Source organism: Euprymna scolopes, chromosome 36 (assembly GCF_053919585.1).
Source record: "Euprymna scolopes isolate OS-2025 chromosome 36, ASM5391958v1, whole genome shotgun sequence".
In the NCBI taxonomy this organism is placed as follows: domain Eukaryota; kingdom Metazoa; phylum Mollusca; class Cephalopoda; order Sepiida; family Sepiolidae; genus Euprymna; species Euprymna scolopes.
Window position 1 is genome coordinate 57,032,306 of NC_136517.1, and position 19,807 is coordinate 57,052,112.

A 19,807-nucleotide genomic window follows, 5' to 3' on the forward strand; every position below is an offset into this window, starting at 1 on the left:
CTCATGAAATCCGCGTTTTGATTTAGGCACAGATATAGAGTGGGGGAAATTTTTTACAGTGGATTCAGCTAGACGGGTGATTTTCGTGAAAGTTTGGCGAGGGGGGACCAGGGATTGGAGTATATATATATATATATATATATATATATATATATATATATATATATATATATATATATATATATATATATTAGAAAATAATTATATATATATATATATATTAATTGATTTATTATAATATTTATTTGATTATTTTTAACAAAAATATTGCTTATCGATTTGTTGTATGTTTGGAATTATAATACCTACTGTAAGCGATTCATTGTATAAGATTAATTGTATACAAGTTGTTATTTTACCAATAACTAAAGGGGGAAATTGTGGGTTCACTCCTTTCCTCATCAGGATTAGTGCATCTACCACATTTTACTTCAGAGAATATTCTATCTTCATTGGAAAATCTCTATGTAATTCCATTTTATCACAAATTGTACTTTTATTGGTCTTTTGGATAGGAGCAAAGTGTAGTATCTGTTCTGATACCACATTCCATCTGTTCTTCTACACTGAGGCAATTTTGAATTTTTTAAAATCAGAATCGAGAGTGCTCCTTTTTGCGAGGAGTTAGATTTTATCCCAATTAAAACTCTGCCACCGTGAGGAGGCAAGTAAATAGAGACTTGGGTTTCTTTTTTTTTTTGTTAGATATTATAAAAGTAATTGGAACGTGCTCTAAATATGACTTTTTTCTGAGAGTCAGCTAGGTCGGAAATAATGTTAGATTCTTTTAAAAAGAATTATTTTTAAAATTCTTTCTCTTTCAATAGAAAACAAAGTGATTTAAAATCCAATTAAGCATGGCAGGTTCCATGACCAAGTACACAAAGTTACCGAAAACAGAAAATTTGGAAGAGATTCTCACCTGGCGTCATTATTCCTACATTGTTATCCACTTCTTGAGGAATATCAGCTATGCCATCGGCGATCCAGTCATGACTCAGTATGTCTATGCAAAATTAGCGGAAAAGGAGATTCAGAACACAACTCTCTCTGGAGAATCAACTCTTCAAAGGGGAGGTAATTCTCTCTGTTCAGTAAATAAGTCCTCTGTGACTTTTAAACTTCAACAAGAGGTCCAAGCCCAGGCAGCCTTTTGGAGTCTTTACTTCAACATAATAAATAGCATTCCAATGGTAATATCCATAGTATTTATTGGCAGCTGGGCAGATGTTTTGGGCCGTATACCAATTACTGCTTACAATATGACTGGGCAAATCTTACGGACTGTCGTCTTTGCCATTGTTATACATTTTAACTTATCCACTGCATATCTGCTGATTGGGTATTTTATCGATGGTGCCGCTGGTGGCTATTTTGGTAATTTAGTAATAGCATGTGCATACATGGCAGATATTACAGAGAAAGGCAAACAGAGAGGAAGATTCATCTTAATTGTTTCCAATTTTTCGTATCTTTTTTATGGACTCGTTAATCTTGGAACTGGGTACTTAATCCGAGCAATAGGCTTCTTTTGGCCAATGGTCATCTCTGTCATCTTGTCTGCTATTCTTATGGTAGCTTTGGTAAGTATGACCATTGAGACTTTACAAACGCGAGGTTGTTGGTCAGAATTGCATCCAACCAAGACCATTTCTCGGGTATTTGGCTTCTACTATAAAAGAAGCGAAGAAGACGGAAAAAATGTCTGGCTAAAATTCTGTGTGGCCTTCTTAAGTTTTATCACACTTTGTCAATTCGTTCTTGGTCTCTGGAATCTTGAACCGCTCTATCAGCTCAACTCACCTTTTTGCTGGGATTCTGTCAAGATCGGTATATTCTTTGGATTTTCTTCTGTTGTACAACCAGCTTTGAGTACCGTTATTCTTTATATTGTACAAAGATGGTGGTCTGAAGAAATCATTGCCATCCTTGGACTTGTCGCAATTATTATACACCGCACACTTCAGGGATTTGCCTTCAAAAGTTGGATGCTTTATTTCGGTGAGTAGGACAGATTTTTTTCTTGTACATTCAATTTTAAGAAAAAAATTTTCTTCTTCTTTTTTTTCCTCTTCTCTTCTTCCTCTGCTTCTGCTTCTTCTTCTTATTATTATTATTAGTTGTACTCACTAGTAGTTCTCATGCATACTATCATCAGAGATTACATTCTGACAACAACCAGTGGTTTTCCCTGGAGTCTGGGTGACAACAAGTCTCCCCAGATGTCTAGTACTCTTCACCTCTTTCGATAACGTTTGCAAATGTTTGTGCATGATTGCAGCAACCATTTGTCATTGACTTCTTGCTAGCAATGACCAGCAAGGTCCCAGTCCTCTTCGCATTAATTCAATAGAGAGCTGGTTAGTGCTTTCTCTCCTTGATATTTCCATCCTCCTTTACCTTTATTATTATTATTATTATTATTATTATTATTATTACATGCTAAGGAATTTTATGTGTATTATCACCTTGCGTACATATTTAAAAAATGGGATTGTTCGATCAGCAATGATGTCAGCATCATTGTGATTAATTAAAAAAAAATGTCAACTTTACCCAATTTTAAAATGAATCAAAGTATAATGTTGACTAAAATAATGCAATTTTAAATAAATGCGTATCAAAAAGTGACATTTTATTGATTTGAAAAATATTTTTTTAGAAATTATTCTTACGGTAAAAAGATTATTGATTTTAGAAAGAATAAAATTGCTACAATTTTTAATGAATAAATAAAGGAGAGGCATATTCTTTTTTTTTTTTTAATTTATTTCAATTAAATAATATATAGAGAGGCATATTCATTTCATCTATTTAAAATATTTAGCAGACAATGGAAATTATTTTTATGAAAGAAGAAAGATTCTTTTTTTTTCTTAATAGTATTGAATCTGAAAGACATCCATGATTTCAAAAGGATTATTATTATTATTATTATTTATTATTATTATTATTATTATTATTATTATTAACAACAACAACAACAACAACAATAACAACAACAGTAAATCATAAAGATTGAAATCGATTTTAAAAGGAATTAAATTGCTACAATTTTTAATACAGAAAGTAAAAAGAGACATGTTCGTTTTTATTCATTTAAAGAATATTAAGTTGACAATTATTTTTATGGAAGAAGAGTTGTTTTCTTAATAGCATTGACCCAGATTTTTGGAGTTGTAAGTCATTTTAGTTTCAGAAGCAACGCGAAAAATTAAGAAAAAGAAAAAGAATTCTAAATCCCGATTCAATAGAGTATTTGTAATATAACATATATTTAAAATATTTAATATCTATCTGCGAGTTATTCTGTTGATGTATGTACATAAAAAAATGGGCTTTGATGTTGTCCTGTGTATTTAGTGTGATCATTTACGTTGTATCTTGTCTTAGTGTCGCCATTATTATCACTGTCACTATTCCTGCTGGTTTCTGGTTTATTCATGTAAATATGGAGGGATATGTGATATAACAATGCCCCCCCCCCCCCGATCTCGATCATATTTACAGGATAAAATCTCTGAAACGCTTGGGGAGTTGTTCTCTTGCTGTTCTTGCTGGGACTTTTCTGTGTTGATTGGCTTGTGAGGGTGGCGTCAGATTTTCCTCGAAGTTGTAAGTGGTATTACGTGAAGGGTGTTGTTCATTAATGTTTGCTCTCCATTTTGTGATCGGCTTCATCATTAGGCAGGGCAACGCGTTGGTGAACCTGTCTTAGCAGGGCATTAACTTGCATGCCATATGCTCCTGGTTCATTGCTCCTGATTTCCTTTCTGTGAAGTGTCGGGAGTTGGGGTGGCGACCTGAGATTGTGTAACGTGGGGAGACACCAGTGGCTTTGTTGGTTGGAATTTATATATATGAAAAATCTATAAGATACATGGTCGGATCTTTTCACGTTGAAGACGTGTGAACAAAAACCTGCTAAAAAATAACTTAATTTTATCGAATTAATTTGATTGGTTTTTGTAAATTTCATTTTAATTAAGGAAAGGTTTTATTAAAGATATACAAAATAATAACTGGATTATGATGCTATTTTGTAGATAGAAATGCTATTTATTCATATATGTATGTGAGAGTGTGTGCTTATATGTGTAAGTGGGCGTAGACATAGGTTTGAATGTATGTATATATATATATGTATGTGTATATGTGCACATATATATATATATATATATATATATATATATATATATATATATGTATATATTGATATATATATATTGATATATATACATATGCATGTATGTGTAGATGTATATAAACATTGTGCATGTGTGTTTGTGTATCACGTTGACAAGAAAGTTCTTGCAGTTTTTAACTTAAATTCAGATGAAACAAAAGTTTATTGGTCGAAATAAGCACCATCAGAATCAACACACTTTTGCAAACACAAAAAAAGTGTATCTATGCCAGTAACGTAAAAATCTTGCATTCTGGTAGCGATGAAGTCGCTGAAAGTGTTTTTGATATCATTTAGATTTTTTAATCATTTCTCGTGCTGTTGTTGTTGTTGAGATGCTTAAAAAAAATGGTAGTCTGTAGGTGAAAGCTTTGGATATAAGACAATAGCAGAAATTTGTATATTCCAATCTATTTGTTGACGAATGAAACATAGAATATCAAATTTTATACTGGTATATTCACAGAAATTTTTACATTCGGTGTTTCTAATCTATGTCCAAGAAGAGTACAACAAACAAAAAGGGAGGCTACTCATGAATACTTGACTGTAATGTAAGTATCATACATAGCCCTCTCCTCTTCCTCGTGATGTCGCCAAAGTTGTCCGTTCCTGAGTTCCGGTTGGTCATGGTATCTTCTTGCAAAATGGTTGCAGCTCTAGTGAAGACCGCAAAAGTCAAAGGGTTAAGATTCACTTTCAAGCTTCAACACCCAGAAAAGTGTAATTTACAACTGAATTTTTACCAAGTACTTTATTTGCTACACTACGAGTACACAAAACTTCGGTTGTAAGTTACACTCTTCTGGAGGTTGACGGTTCAATTTTCGGTGCTGGTGACATTAAAAATACAATTGCAAATTACTTAGGACTTCTACTCAGTCATTGCTGACAGAACAAGAGCATGTTACTCTCATAATCTAAATAAAGGAGTTCATTCGAAATTCCATTATATAAAGGGCAGTTGTTTGTGTGTATGTTTGTATGTCCAGCCAATAGTTCAAAAGTACTGTTATGCTTTTATTAACACAGATGTTTCCCTTCAGTTCACGCCAAAAAGATTTATGTTAGCAACACGAAAAAAGTTAATGACATAATCTTCCTTGTACGACATAAAGGGATGGCAATAATTGTTGGAAAACATTTAAAGACAAAGAAACACAAGGCAGACTTAACCCAAAAAAGGGGGAGGGGAATAATACGAATTTATTAATGCTAAAAAAATAGAACAGAACAAAACAATGTCTATGCACTTTGGGGAAGTCCTTCGCAGCATAAGATTCGTAATAATAGTATTATTTTATTTATTTATTTTATAGGAAAACATGAAGAATTAAATTTTAATGAGGAAAGCGTCTTCCTTCTTATTGCTGTTATCAAATTGGGACGTACTTTATGTAATTTTCTCGTTAAGGATGATCGTTCCTGACACACGCGGTGGGGTTGAATTTATGAAGGAAATAATGACCTCCTCATTTGGGGCTTCAAAATTAATTAAATTTGCCCTCCCCATGATTTTTATTTGTGTCAAGAGTGGGATACCAGCTTTTTGGTGAGAAGCAAAATTCACTGGTATGTCGGCAGGAATCTCCCTGCGTGTCCTCTCGTCTTTCTGCTCCTTCCTTCCAAAAATACACTGCCACGCTTTTTTTAAAATTTCTTACTTCCTTCCCTCACAATGGCTCTTCTTCCTACCAACAGGTTTCTTGTAATTTGATTGGTCGACACCGTTCAAAATGAGGGTCTAACTCATGAGATGTCCCCCATCCATTGTCAATTTTCTTCCCCTTATTTTAGACTAGTTTAAATTTGGGGAATATGTGCAAGCAAGTCTCTGCTAAATGTTTTTCTTTTTATTACGTCTGTGGAGCAGAATATGTAAATATAACAGTACTAACCAAATACATTTATATTTTCTTGATTGACCTTGGTCTGGATATATAATATCTAAAATTTAAAAAAATATATTCATTATTTGGGGGTTCAAATGGGCATTTATATTATTTCATGTTATTAAGACATACACGCATATTTTAATATTATAAAATAAAGGGAAGTAACTTTTTTTAATTTGCAGGGTTATTTCCCTAACACTGTCTCTAGTTATGTGTGTGTATATGTTCAGAGAGAGGAATGGGCTGAGCAAAGAGGAAAAAGAGGGTACGTAGAAATGGGGAAGGGGAAAAGAGAGAGGGAGATTAGTTATGTTACACTTTTGTTCCGGGCAACACGAGTAACCCTGCTAGTTCACCATAAAAGTTAAAAGTTTGAGGTCATTTGAACGAAAAAGTTTTATGTTATAAGATTGCAAAATGATGTCAATTGTTTTTTTAAATACTCTGTAAATCATTATGGATGATTCATGTAGGATCTAATATGGAACATAAAAACAAAATTAAACTTATTATCTGTTAAAGACGTCTTTTTAGTTGGTTTTGGGTTTTATACCATATCAACCTTTTTCCGGTTATTTTGTAGTAGTAAAACTGAGAAGCACGCTGTCAACCAAACTTCAACCTCTGTCCCATCGATGAAACATTGCATTCCTGTGCCTATTTTACAACTATTTTAATGTAAGGTGCTCTGACGAACTCCAAACCCTTGTACCTCCTTGACGTAAATACCTTCGACTAACCCAAAAAGTAGCAAAATCTCATCCCTACACTGTAGAGATCCCTAGATGCTGGAAAGTCCTTTACTCAAGTAGTTTCTTCCCTCAAACTGCTAGGCTTTGGAATTCCCTCCCGGGTTCCTGCTTCCCCGACTGTACTGACATGCAGAAGTTCAAACGTAATGTGAATAGACGTCTTGCTGCTTAACTCCCTACATAGTATCCCTGCAAATTTTGTCCCAAATAGTAATCTCTTACATCCAAGTAGCACCGTGACTTGTTTAGGGTGAAAAAAAAAAAAAAAAAGAGAAACGCAAATTGCTCAAATTAGTTATACCCTACTCATCACTTCCTAAAGCTTTAAAATTTTAACACAAAGATGTTAATTCAAAGTATTTTGTACCAATGGAAACCTTTCCTAACCCCAAAATGTGACACATACATGCGAAAGTAATAAGTAATAAGCCAGTGCAAACTTTAAAATTTCTATAGGAACATATGAACAGTTTTCTCCAGACTACACCAACCGCACCTGAAAGATACAAGAATGTACACTCTTCATTCCTACTCCCGGTGGGTGGGAGGCAGATCACAAAAGAAAATGACTCAATGGTTTACATGCCAGTTTCATCAAGTTGCGTACATCTATACAATGCCACGCTGCCAAATACTCATATGCTCATTATATTTACACTATGAACATTTTGATTTGTTACTACTAATCCAACTTTCTCCACCAAACACGCGTTTGTATAAATGACTGAGGAATAACTTTTCTATTCTTATCTATTGTATAAAAATGTTTGTTATAAAACTTTCATGTTTCTCTAATTTTTCATTTCTAAAATTCTGTTTATGTTTTATTCGTTACTTGTTGAACCTTCTATTTTCTTAATGTTTCATTTTAGGACGCATGCATATTACATATATATTCTTGATTTTCTCCTTTCGCTAAAAGCAACTTTTATACCTCAATTTATAATAAACTAGCCTGGGTGCTCGGCGTTGCCCAGATGTTTAGAGGTGTGTGTTGAGCAAAAAAAAAAAATAAATAAATAAATTAAAAAAATAAAATAAAATGTTAGTAAGCAGGCAGGCTTGAACCTGTACCGCAAAGGAGGAAAAGAACGTGAAAAAAAAAGTGATGTGTTTGTCGTTGCACCCATCATCAAACTAGAAGTGGCAAAGGTTTAAATTAAGGCTAGTCAATGAAAAAGAGGGGATGACTTTCGAAAATATCAGCGAAAAAAGCGACCCGTCCCTGTAGAAAAGTGCCCAGTTGAAGGTTAAATAATTAATGTTTTTAGCCAATTTTTCAATATTTGTTGTCTGAAGGGTCGAGATTCAAAACAATACCAATCTCGTGAAAATTTGTCGCCTCTGTTGAAAGTTTTAGAAAGACATGCAAACATACATATATACATTTAAACAGGTGGGATTTATATTATAGATGTTCGTGTGGTTCTTGGCTATATACATAGACACTATCGCTACAATTAAATGCTGCATCCAGTCGTTTTTAATCCGTTAAAAGCAGGGAAAAACTTATAGCCGTTGATTTAGAATGAGTGTTTTATACGAAACTGATTGTTAAATACGGTTCAATCTGTGCTCCCTTTTGCATTAAATACTAATCCTTATTAATCTCTATTGGTGCATCAATACCATAACACTTAGTTCGCTGCACTTTATCATAGCAAAGGTTCATACAAAACTTCAACCAGATCAGCTCAGTACTTTCCGACAAAACTTTTAAATAACTGTGCTCTACTAATTCTTAACTGTACGTTGATCAGATTCAGATACCATAACACTTAATTCGCTACACGTTATCATAATAAAGGTCCATACAAAATTTCAGCCAAATTGGTTCAGTAGTTTCCGAGAAAACTTCTAAGGTAAATGCCACATTGAGGTGACTAATTCCTATTAATCCTTAATTGTTTATTGAACAGGTAAACATCATAATACATAGTTCGATGCACCTTATTATAACAAAGGTCCATACAAAATATCAGCCAAATCGGTCCAGTAGTTTCTGAGCAAAATGGAATTGACGCAGGGGCAGATAGACAAAGAGAATATATATATATATATATATATATATATATATATATATATATATATATATATGTATATATATATATATATATGTGTGTGTGTGTGTGTGTATATATATATATGTATATATATGTATATATATATATTCTTTTTTTATTGAGAACTTTTCCAACATATATGTAAAGCAAACGTTAAACTGAATATGACAATGATGATGATGACTTGTATGTTTTCTTGTGGCTGATATCATCTGACACAAATTAATATTAATATTTTGACAGAATCCATTTTGGCTGGGAGTATGCTTCTCGAATCCTATAAGAATGTCAACAGGTAGGACACATCAGATACCATAAACTGACGGAAAAAAAATCGAACACATGATTACTATAAACGATCGTTTATAGTAATCATGTGTTCGATTTTTTTTCCGTCAGTTTATGGTATCTGATGTGTTCACAACAGGAGTGAAATGAAATGAAAATAAAAATATAATAAACAATTGGGGGGGGAGATGAATCGTAAACATCGTGCGTCACATTTGATACATATTTTTATGTTTGTATTATTTGGATTAATCGGATTAATGTACTCGTCTTATTTCCACAACGTGTTGGTTGATGTAAACTTCGACCTTTTTCAAGTGTATAAGTTGATATGTTTGATACTGGAAAGAAGTAACTCTAAAATGCCGAGGTTTCGTATAGAAAGTGTGATTAAATGATTTAGTTTGGAATAGGTGCACCATTCATTGTATGAGCCAGTGCGTTGACCATGCTGAGAGGATCTTATTTGGTCTTGGAATATGTGGTCTGAAATGTTACCGAAGACAAGATGTTAAAAATTAGTTCTGTTCTGGAGCAACCAGAAAGAAAAATAATGGCCACTGTTCTCTTTATATGGCTACGAGTTTGTCAAGTTTGTCATACGATATGCAAATGAGATGCTCTGATTAGGAATTAAAAAGATTGACTTTTGAGAGATTGGGAAGTTTAGATTTGGACGTTGAAGAAGCAAGTCTTGTGAGCAGTGAGTCGCATTTTAAAGATGAGAATTTCGATAGCAGTGTATCGAACGTTGGTGTTGAATTTTTTGACAGCAGAACCAAGAGTAGGACAAGTAACATTTGAATCTTTTAATTTGCAGAAAGTATAGAGTTACCCCTTTCCCAATATCAAACATGGCGACTTATACACCTGAAGACGGTCAGAAGTTACTGTGACGAGCATGTGCGGAAGTGCACAAGAACAGTGTGTGAATGTTTTAGTTGAGCCTACCTACGGCGAAAATGAGTTCGTCCTAAGGCTATAAAAATCCAACATCAGAGACATTCAACGAGTGATTGGCGAGGTTGCTCTGGTACCGTGTTGTTTCAACAGAGATGTTTGGGATCATGTCAGGTTGTTTCGACAGATAGTGTTGTGTTGTTTCGACGGAATTGTATAGGATCGTGTTGTGTTGTTTCGATGGAGGTGGTCAGGATCGTAACGATGGAGTTATTCAGAATTGTGTCGATGGAATTGTTCTGATAATGCCGCCTCATGTGGACAGAATTGTTTGGTACTATGTCGGGTCGTATCAACAGTATTTTCTGTGTTGAGTTATGTAGACAGAAGTGTTCGGTTTGCGTTTATCACCTAGTTGACTTGTCAGTTGTCGCAGTCTTATTGTCGCATGTGATAACAATTTTTTTTCGTCTCTCTTCCTTCGTGAATCTACAGTTACATCGACCGAAACGTAGTGCAAATAAAACTCAAGATAAGAACATTAGTCCGATTAATCCACATAATCATTCCTCATCTCAAAAATTCAAAACTAATATTTTTATGTTCTTCAAGCATTCAAAGTTTAATACATACCTGCTTCAATATAAGGTTTGACTCAACCATCAAATTTCAACAAAGTTCTGTACATTTCCAGGCTTGTAAACGTTAACCCGACAGAACACAATATCTTGTTTCTTACTCAGTCATTCTTTCCTCCATCTATACTCAAACCTCGCACTCAACTACCAACCCAGTATCGTCTGATTTCTTCAAGTCTCAACTGTCTTCTTACAATTTCGCCCTTTCATCTCCTCCTTTTGCATATAGCTACGAGGGGTGTGCAATAAGTAATGCCCCTGACCCACTTCCCATAGCAGGAGAGCAACGAAACTTGGCAGTTATTAGTCTTTCTCTATATAGGAACCACCCAGAGTTATGCATTTCTCCCATCGTTTAATGCAGCTCTGGAGACCGTTTTTGTAGAACACCCCAGATTAGTCCTCCAACCATGACGTGACTTTAGAAATCAAGGTTGCATAATCTGGGAAACACTTTCCTTTCAAAAACAACTTCATGGCTGGGAAGAGGTGAAAGTCAGAGAGTGCAAGGTCAGGAGAGTAGGGAGAATGGGGGAGGATTTCATAACCACACGCCCGTGCTTCTGATCTGGCGACATGTGAGTTGTGGACCGGATCGTTGTCCTGCAGGAGGAGGGTACCTTTGCCCGCCTCTTGATTTGATAGCTTCCCTTAATTTCCTCAAAAGTGAAGCATAATACACTCCTGTAATTGTGGTACCCTTTGCCAGGAAATCTGTCATCACTCCTTTGTTCTGGTCCCAGAAGACTGCGAGCATGACCTTGCCAGCGGAGGGCTGCATCCTTGCCTTCTTTGGAGGTGGTGAGTCCAAGTCCTTCCACTGCATTGACTGGGCTTTGGTCTCTGAATCATAGTGGTTTTATCCTGTGTAATCAGTCTTTTGAAAAACTGACTCATCTTCTTGGCACATCTCCAAATTCATCCTCGAGCACTTGACGTGTTCTCGCTTCTGGAATGGTGTGAGCAACCTGGGAATCTATCTGGCAGACACCTTATGCATATGCAAATGGTCATGAATGATAGTTTCCACAGACCCTGTACTAATCATGACATCTTGGGCTATTTGGCGAATAGTAATGCGCCAATCTTCCAAAATGGCAGCCTCAAATTGACGGACAGATGCCTCTGGGAGCTGTTTCCACAGACTTCCGGCCATGTTTGAATTCACGATGCCAGCGTTTTACAAGGTCATATGATGGGGCATTATCATCATATGTTTCTTTCATTTCATCAAAAGTCTCCTGTGGTGTGCGTCCTTTCAAATACAAAAACTGGAGCACTGCTTGACATTCAACAGGCTCCATTTCACACATGACTCAGTTCAAACACCTGTAAAACAGAAACCACAATTAGTTCAGAGCTGTAATTTGCCACATAACCCGTAGAGATATAAAACATTGCACATGCAAAATTTTAGATAGATCGGACAACTGGAAGTGGGTCAGGGGCATTACTTATTGCACGCCTCTCGTATTGCACAATTGCACATTTGCACATAGCTATTGCCGTTTTCCTCCTTTCTAATATTTTGCTAAGTCCAGCTGGCATTCGAAGAAGAAAAATATAACAAGGCAGTCACTCATGGTGAAACACAGCATAATATCCTCTCCCCTCTTTCTCTTCCTGCTTGCTTATGTTGTAAAGAGAAAAGAAAGGAGACCCTTGTCATGAGACATTGCCATTGCCTTACCTTCTCTCTCTCTCTCTCTCTCTCTCTTCCTCTGGTTTGCTTGTTTGTATTCAAAGTTGTTTTTGTTTTGTATTTTGTTGTTCTAAACCTAATCTCCAATCATCTGCATGTTACATTCGCCATTTCCAAATTTAATCTGAAAGAAATTATAAGAAATTTATTAAAAGATACGCATCACTATTAAGTGTGTTACATTTTGTATGAGCACTATAAGCAATCTAAATCAAATTTTAACAGTAAAAAAAATCGGGTAGTATTTTTCCGAACAAATTCTTAACAGTACGAGTAATCCTTGCTGTATGCTTTGCATATGAACAGTTTGTATATTAATTTGTTTTGCAGACATATATTTTGTACATAAATAGTCCATCTATAATATAAAATCTCGCCTCTGTTTAAATGTATGTCTGTATGTATGTATATCTAAAACTTTCGACACAGGCGATGGATTTCCACGAGATTGGTATCGTTATGAAGTTCGACCCTTCGGACGACAAATATCGAAAAATTGGCTAAAAGCATTAATTCCTTCACCCTCAACTGAGGACTTTTCCACAAGGAGGGGTCGCTTTTTTCGCCAATATTTTTGAAAGTCATCCCCCCTTTTCGATTGACTAGCCTTAATTTAAACCTTCATCACTTCCAGTTTTGCGATGGATGCAATGGCAAAGATGTCACTTTTTTTTTTCATGTTCTTTTCTTCATTCGAGGTACGGGTTCAAGCCTGCCTGCTTACTACCACTTTTATTTATTTATTTATTTATTTTTTTGCTCAACACACACCTCCAAACACCCGGGCAATGCCAGGCACCCAGGCTAGTAAGTAATAAATTCTAGTTGACTTATAGCAGTCACCTGACAGGTACAACTGGGAGTAATATTAACTAATGAATACTCCCCCAAAACATCAATTTAGAACTTAACCAACTTACGGTCATTCTTCAAAAATCCCATTAAAAGGAAGTATGCTATAAAGATATACTACTAAAAAAAAAAAATGTCAAGATGGAGAAGCTGATTTCACCCTAATTGACATTAGGTTGATTTCTTCTCTTTTCTGTTTTTCCCACAGCTGGACTTATTGGGTCCCCTGGTTTGCTGTCCTTTGCCATGATCCGAACGATTGTGTCTCACCTCACTGATCCATCAGAACAAGGTAATTTATTTCTTTTCATGTTTTTTTTTCTAGCTAGGACAAGAGTAGTTTAAAAAAATGCTAAATCTAAACCAGATGAAATCAGTTGAGTCCATAAATAACAGCTTGAAATCAATGCACTTGATCCGAGTGCATTAATGTCAAGCTGTTATTTATTATTCAAGCATTGCAACCCCATCATACAAGAAGGCAGCATCCTGCTCTTTCAAAAATTCTCCCACAGTACATATTACCTTATTATTATTATTTACAAAATAATAACCAGCATATAGGGGAGATTTCAGTTCAAAGAACATCCCATCTGTGGAACAAAATATGACAAGGCCGCTTCCCAACTGACTACAACATGATCATCTTCAAGTCTAATCTAAACAAATACTTGTTGAGCTGTTTTCTTGGATAATCAGTTCCTTTTGAATAATCTTTAACCATTTTATCAATTGTTTTTAATCCTCTCATGGTGGCGATCATTGTCCAACTGACAATCTTTTTAACACTTATCTTCAAGTAGTCCCTAGATCTTGATAAATAATGACGAATGTAAAAAAAAAAAAAAAAAAAGGAAGAAGTAAACTAGTGAGTAAGAGGCATAAGATTAGCAATCCAAAGGCAAAATCGTCTGCTTCAGCTACTGCAAAGCAACGTGAATAGGCCCTTTTCCTGCGGCCTGTCCTCAGATTAACAGATTAACATTGCATCTTGATTGATTGCCTTAATTTTTATGCATAATATTGCCCTTTTTTTGTACTTATAATAACAACAATGCAGGTTGGATTTTAAAGAACATCCCATCTGTGGAACAAAATACAACAAGACTGCTTCTCAACCGACTACAACATGGTCGTTTTTCAAGTCTAATGTAAACAAGTACTGGGCTATTCTATCCGCTTCTGTGTACATTTCTAACACTCTTTCCTTACATGGCAACTGAAGCATGTTTGTTTTATTTTTTACCAAATAAATTGAATTGAAAAGATACTTGTTGATCCATCCTCTTGAATAACCAATTCCCCTTAAGTAATCCTCTGACCATTTCACCCATTGCTTCAAATTATCTTGTGGTGGAAATCGTCATTTAATTGCTAATCTTTTTAACATTTATCCTCGAATGGTCCCTGGACCTTGATAAGCGTTGATGCAGTTGTAAAACAATAGAAAAGAAACAACTCTGCATCCCTTTCAGTGAACGTCTGCATTTTTTATTTTTCCATTCTGAAACTACATTATATACTATATATTTATTTGTTTTTAGGTTCTGTTTTTGCTGGTCTTGGTACGGTGGAAGCTCTTTGTGGAATGACCAGTTCAGTGATGCTGAATACAATATATGCCCACACACTCCTATGGATGAAAGGATTTGTGTTTATAGTCGTCGCCATCAGTTGTGTTGTTCCAGCATCACTTCTCTTGTAAGTTGATTTCTTCATCCAGGTTTTGTTTTTAGATGTAAAGTTCTACATCGAATTATACATGTCAGAATACTATTTCCAATTATTCTGTCTAGTCCTATATTAGATTATTCCAAGCTAGAAGAATACTGTATTTTAAGCACTGGCGATTGTGCAGTATAGCTAACAAGAAAAAAAAAGTAGTGAAAAAATAAACAATAAATAATTATTACCAAATGCAAGAAAATTTATTTTCTACTTTTCTACATAATTTTCACATGTGTTTACTTATTGTAAGATTTATTGTCTATGCATTTGTTAGTGTTACTTTTACTTAGCTAAGCCAGTGTTCTAGGACAAGTAAACATTTTTCCTCAAACAGAATTGTTTTGCATCAAAAAGATTAAAGTCGCAATATAATGCTACTAAACCTTATATTTAGAATCCTTATTCGAATTTTGATCAAAATTTATTACATGATTTTGATTCTAGAAAAGTTTTTTAATTTTAAAACATGATAGTGTTAGATATTAGTAGGACAATGCCAAAAGATGTGCTGGTCAACAATTATTATTGTATATTTGTAAAAATAGGATGCTATTATAGCGAAATAAATATTTACAGATAAAATTATTTATGTTAAGATGTTTTAATAGAAAAGAATGTTAGAACACAAACAATAATTTAAAAATTTGACCGTAGCATTGCATACAGGTCACTTAAAGTGACTTAGGGTAGAGCTTGAAAAACATGTATAATTTTGATCAGTCAAGAATTGGGAGTGAGAGAGAGCAGATGCAGTTGGAGTCAAGAGAGGGAGAAAGACGGTCTACGAACGGTGATGGCTCCGAGTAGAGGGGATCAGAATGTGTTAGTTTAGGACCAACGTTGCAGCTTCCAATGGGGGAAATATCAGTAAATAAAGTTGCTGAAAAGATAACCCGAGATTTGTTGATCCATTGTGATGAATCTTCTTTGCAGCTTTTTCGAGGATCCATCAAACAAGATCAAAGACAGACCAGGTATATTTCTCTAATTGGCCTGATGTTAAAACCCCAGAGAATTGTTACTTGTCTTTTTCTGTTCTAAATGTTACAAGTCTGGTGTTAATCTGTATCAGTTAATATATCAACACTGTCGTAAGTATTACACACACATCAATTCAACGAACAATAGAAAAACTAGATTAGACGAACATGCATATATATACACACATATTGATGCTAATGACACGTATATACAAATGTATATACATTCATTAGAAGAACATCCTATACCATTAGACGATACACGAGTTTAGACACACGTATATCATATACACTTCCCCAGTATACAACAATAGGTCTTCAGAAGAAATTAAAATTCAAAGAATCTTGCTTAACTGAGTTTTAATGATTATGGATAAAATTTAATGTTAATCTGAAATATTTTAATTTTCAAATCAAAAGGTTGTGCCCAATAAATAACTTTAAAATACTCTAAGGAAACTGAAATTTGGATGATATTTATTAATTGATGTCTAATACTAATGTTAAAATTTTGCAACAATCAAAGGTATTGGAATTTTCACAAAGGGCACCCCCCTCTTCGCATACTTTTGTATAAAACTAAAGTAAACTAAATATAGCCCAATATTATCACTCTTTATGTGTCCCAAAATTCATGATAATTTAGTTTATAATAAATTTTTTATATATTTGTATATAAAAGATTCATTTCTAAAGACCAGTCCCTGAATATTTCTGGCAGCTGTCGCTATCTCTTGATTCAGTTCGCCACTTTATGTAAATTAGCTTCAGCAATCACCAATCAGGAATGAGCCAGAAGAGTTTGTATGGGGCTTTAACGTTATAAATGTCCATTTCCTGAAAGTGCACTAGAAGATGATAGATTAGATACATCATCTCTGATGGAATCAGCATGGTGGAGAGAGTATGATGTTACAAGACCTGAAACTCTCTAGTGACTCATGCAACGTCATCACTGACAACACCGTCCAGCACTCGACTATGGTGTGTATGTTTGAACTTAACTTTATATATATATATATATATATATATATATATATATATATATATATATATATATATATATTAATATGATAGCGTGTGTATTATTTTATTACATCCGGGTCGTTTAATTGTTATGTACTTCCATTTCTTGTCATAAATAATTTTACCAAGAATTTTTCATAAGTTTTGGTTTCGGTTTCGATTATAGCTGATGGCACTTAAGCCATCTATTCTTTTTATAAATAATTTTATCAAGAATTCTTCATAAGTTTTGGTTTCGGTTTCGATTATAACTGATGGCACTCTAGTAATCTATTTTTTTTATATAAATAATTTTATCAAGAATTCTTCATAAGTTTGGGTTTCGGTTTCGATTATGGCTGAAGGAACTCAAGTTATATATATATATATATATATATATATATATATATATATATATATAATTTGTTTTCATAAGTTTTTATTTCGGTTTCGATTCAAGCTAATGCACCCAAGTCATATGGAAATATATTTTTTATTTTTGAAATCACAACTTTATAATATATAAAAATCAATAGAACATTAAGTATATAATAATATATATGAAATCTGCAAGAATTAAAATATATTTAAGCATACTTTATGAACGGGCTTTGCTGGGCGGTCGTGCTAGCTTAGATAAATACTTTTGCAGTTTTAACAAAAAAGCTACAATAATATCAGAGCGTCTCCATTTACACTGAACATCTACAGAATGCCAACATTACATATGAATGAGTCCCCTCTGGAATTTCCACAGGTCCAGCTAGTATAGTATTATACTAATGAATCAGCATTTATCAGGATTAAAATAACCCACTCTTACTCCTTTTCCTTGTATTCCAAAATTCATAATGATCAGTTAATTAGTTTAAGAGTCAATCCCCTACATAGAAATATATAAAAATATACAAATAACTAACTTGATATAGACAGAGACTATATCCTCACGGTCTAGACAGATCTTACAATGTTATTGGTATGTATAAATTAAAAGTAAAACGTATTTCCTTTTAAAGCACAAAGCAGACTCCACAATATTATTGGCATGTATAAATTAAAAGTAAAATTATTTATTTAAAAAAACTCCATGTTGACACACTTCATAAAAACAATTTTTTTATGGCTCCTTAGTGTTTTGGCTTGGATTAACACATCAGCATCATTTGATGCTGGAAGTGGTCATGTAATTATCTCCCTTGAAAAAATTCAAAATACAGACAGATATACAAACAAACAAAGAAAGTGCCGCTTATATTATAAGAGAATTAGTTGTACTTCAAATTATTTATGGCAAAATCATACTTCGAGTTATTTCAGAGTTTTACTTTAATAAAAAAAATGTTTTAAAAAGGTTAAAATTGAATTATTGATTAAAATATAAAATGCCTAAAGAACAGTGACATGCAGAGAGGGGGTTACGGGGTGATGGCCTAGTCATCTAAATTGAGGGAGGCATTGAACCATATTCAAACTTTATCATATTTCTCATTACTAGGACTTGAGTCCTTGGAGTATACAATAAAGGAGTTGACCCATTCCCAGGATATCACCAGACTTCTGCATACCTTATGTCAAAGAGACAATAAACAACATAAGATCTAGCATATAAAGTTATCATGTGAGATTTTAAAAGTTGTACCTGAATAGCATTTAAGTTGACACATTTGCAATTTCTACAGGTACGTACCTAAATGCTATTAAACCTTACATAGTAATATGGGACAAAAAAGGGAAAGAAACAACTTTAAATTAGTGTCCCCAATGATGCTGACTGAAAAAGTACTGAGAGGGAAAAGATAATAAATAAAAAGATCTTGTGTACGATATGAAAAGAAACTGGAATCTTCCAGTAATTATAGGAGCAACCGGACTCATGAAAACGAACTTCAAAACTACTTGGCAGATATACCTGATGAACCAAGTGCAAGAGAGATACAAACAATTGCATTTAAAGGGACTGTTAGAATTTTAAAAAAGATCTCTCAGTATGAATGTATGAGATAGCATGCGAATCTCTGGCATCTGGTAGGATGCCCCATTCCCAGTTAGAAAAAAATAAGAAAATAGAACGTAAAAAAAAAAAAAAAATAGACAATTTTCATTTGCACCTTGTACTATTGCAGTTTATCTAAAAATATTATGTCATCCCACTCGGACAACTAGTAACATTATAACATTTTTCAATTATGAATCAAAATAAGTAATAGGAATAACTTGTATTTTTAACAGTTGTCTCCTTACAATTAAAATTATTTTTCATAAGTTTTAAAAATATGCAAACAAATAAAAATCAAAACCTAAAATGACTTCACTTAATCTGGGACAACACCAGGTAGGTACAATTAGTTGTAAAGAAATTTTAAAAAAAGGTACTTGTCCAGAATTCGCCCTCCTGACAAAAAAAGAAAGAAAAATCTCTAAGATGTACTTATCCGTGACGGAAAGAAAATAGCGTGTTCTAAAAATCACCTAAATTGATCAAACTTTAGGGTTAAACTATGAACAACGATTTCTCGACACCACATTGAAGGAACAAGGACAATAACTTCAAATAATTCAAACTTTTGCGAAATTTTAGAAAGCCATTCTTAACACGGGGAGGGAAGCATTAGAAAAACTTGAATTTGCTTAAAAATTATTTTCTTTATAAAAATAAAACTATTTGGTCAATGTACTTGATTTTTGATGTACGATATTTTCTTTCCGTTACGGGTGTCTACATCGCACAGAATTTTTTTTTTTTTTTTTTTTTTTTGCGGCACAAGTGCACTTTAACTTACTGGAAATTTTTGGGGTTTGTTTTTCAATTTCAGCAGAG

The 19,807-nt window shown here is 33.9% G+C and overlaps 2 protein-coding genes across 4 annotated transcripts in view; both read left to right on the forward strand.

Moving 5' to 3' along the window:
- The window catches only part of LOC145260517 (lysosomal proton-coupled steroid conjugate and bile acid symporter SLC46A3-like), a 147,801-nt gene that overhangs the window by 120,850 nt on the left and 7,144 nt on the right, over positions 1-19,807 (forward strand). For all 3 annotated transcript variants that reach the window (XM_080118651.1, XM_080118652.1, XM_080118653.1), the window contains 2 exons: positions 13,485-13,568; positions 14,821-14,977. In XM_080118651.1, the coding sequence (XP_079974777.1) occupies positions 13,485-13,568; positions 14,821-14,977 (241 nt within the window). The remainder of the gene's footprint in view (positions 1-13,484; positions 13,569-14,820; positions 14,978-19,807) is intronic.
- LOC145260185 (lysosomal proton-coupled steroid conjugate and bile acid symporter SLC46A3-like) lies at positions 170-2,009 on the forward strand. The gene has a single exon (XM_080118009.1). The coding sequence runs from the start codon at positions 858-860 to the stop codon at positions 2,007-2,009; it is 1,152 nt and encodes a 383-aa protein (XP_079974135.1). The 5' UTR covers positions 170-857.

Bases quoted from the DNA above. Each gene is read 5' to 3' on its own strand.
- LOC145260185 (XM_080118009.1), top strand. From the start codon at position 858: ATGGCAGGTTCCATGACCAAGTACACAAAGTTACCGAAAACAGAAAAT.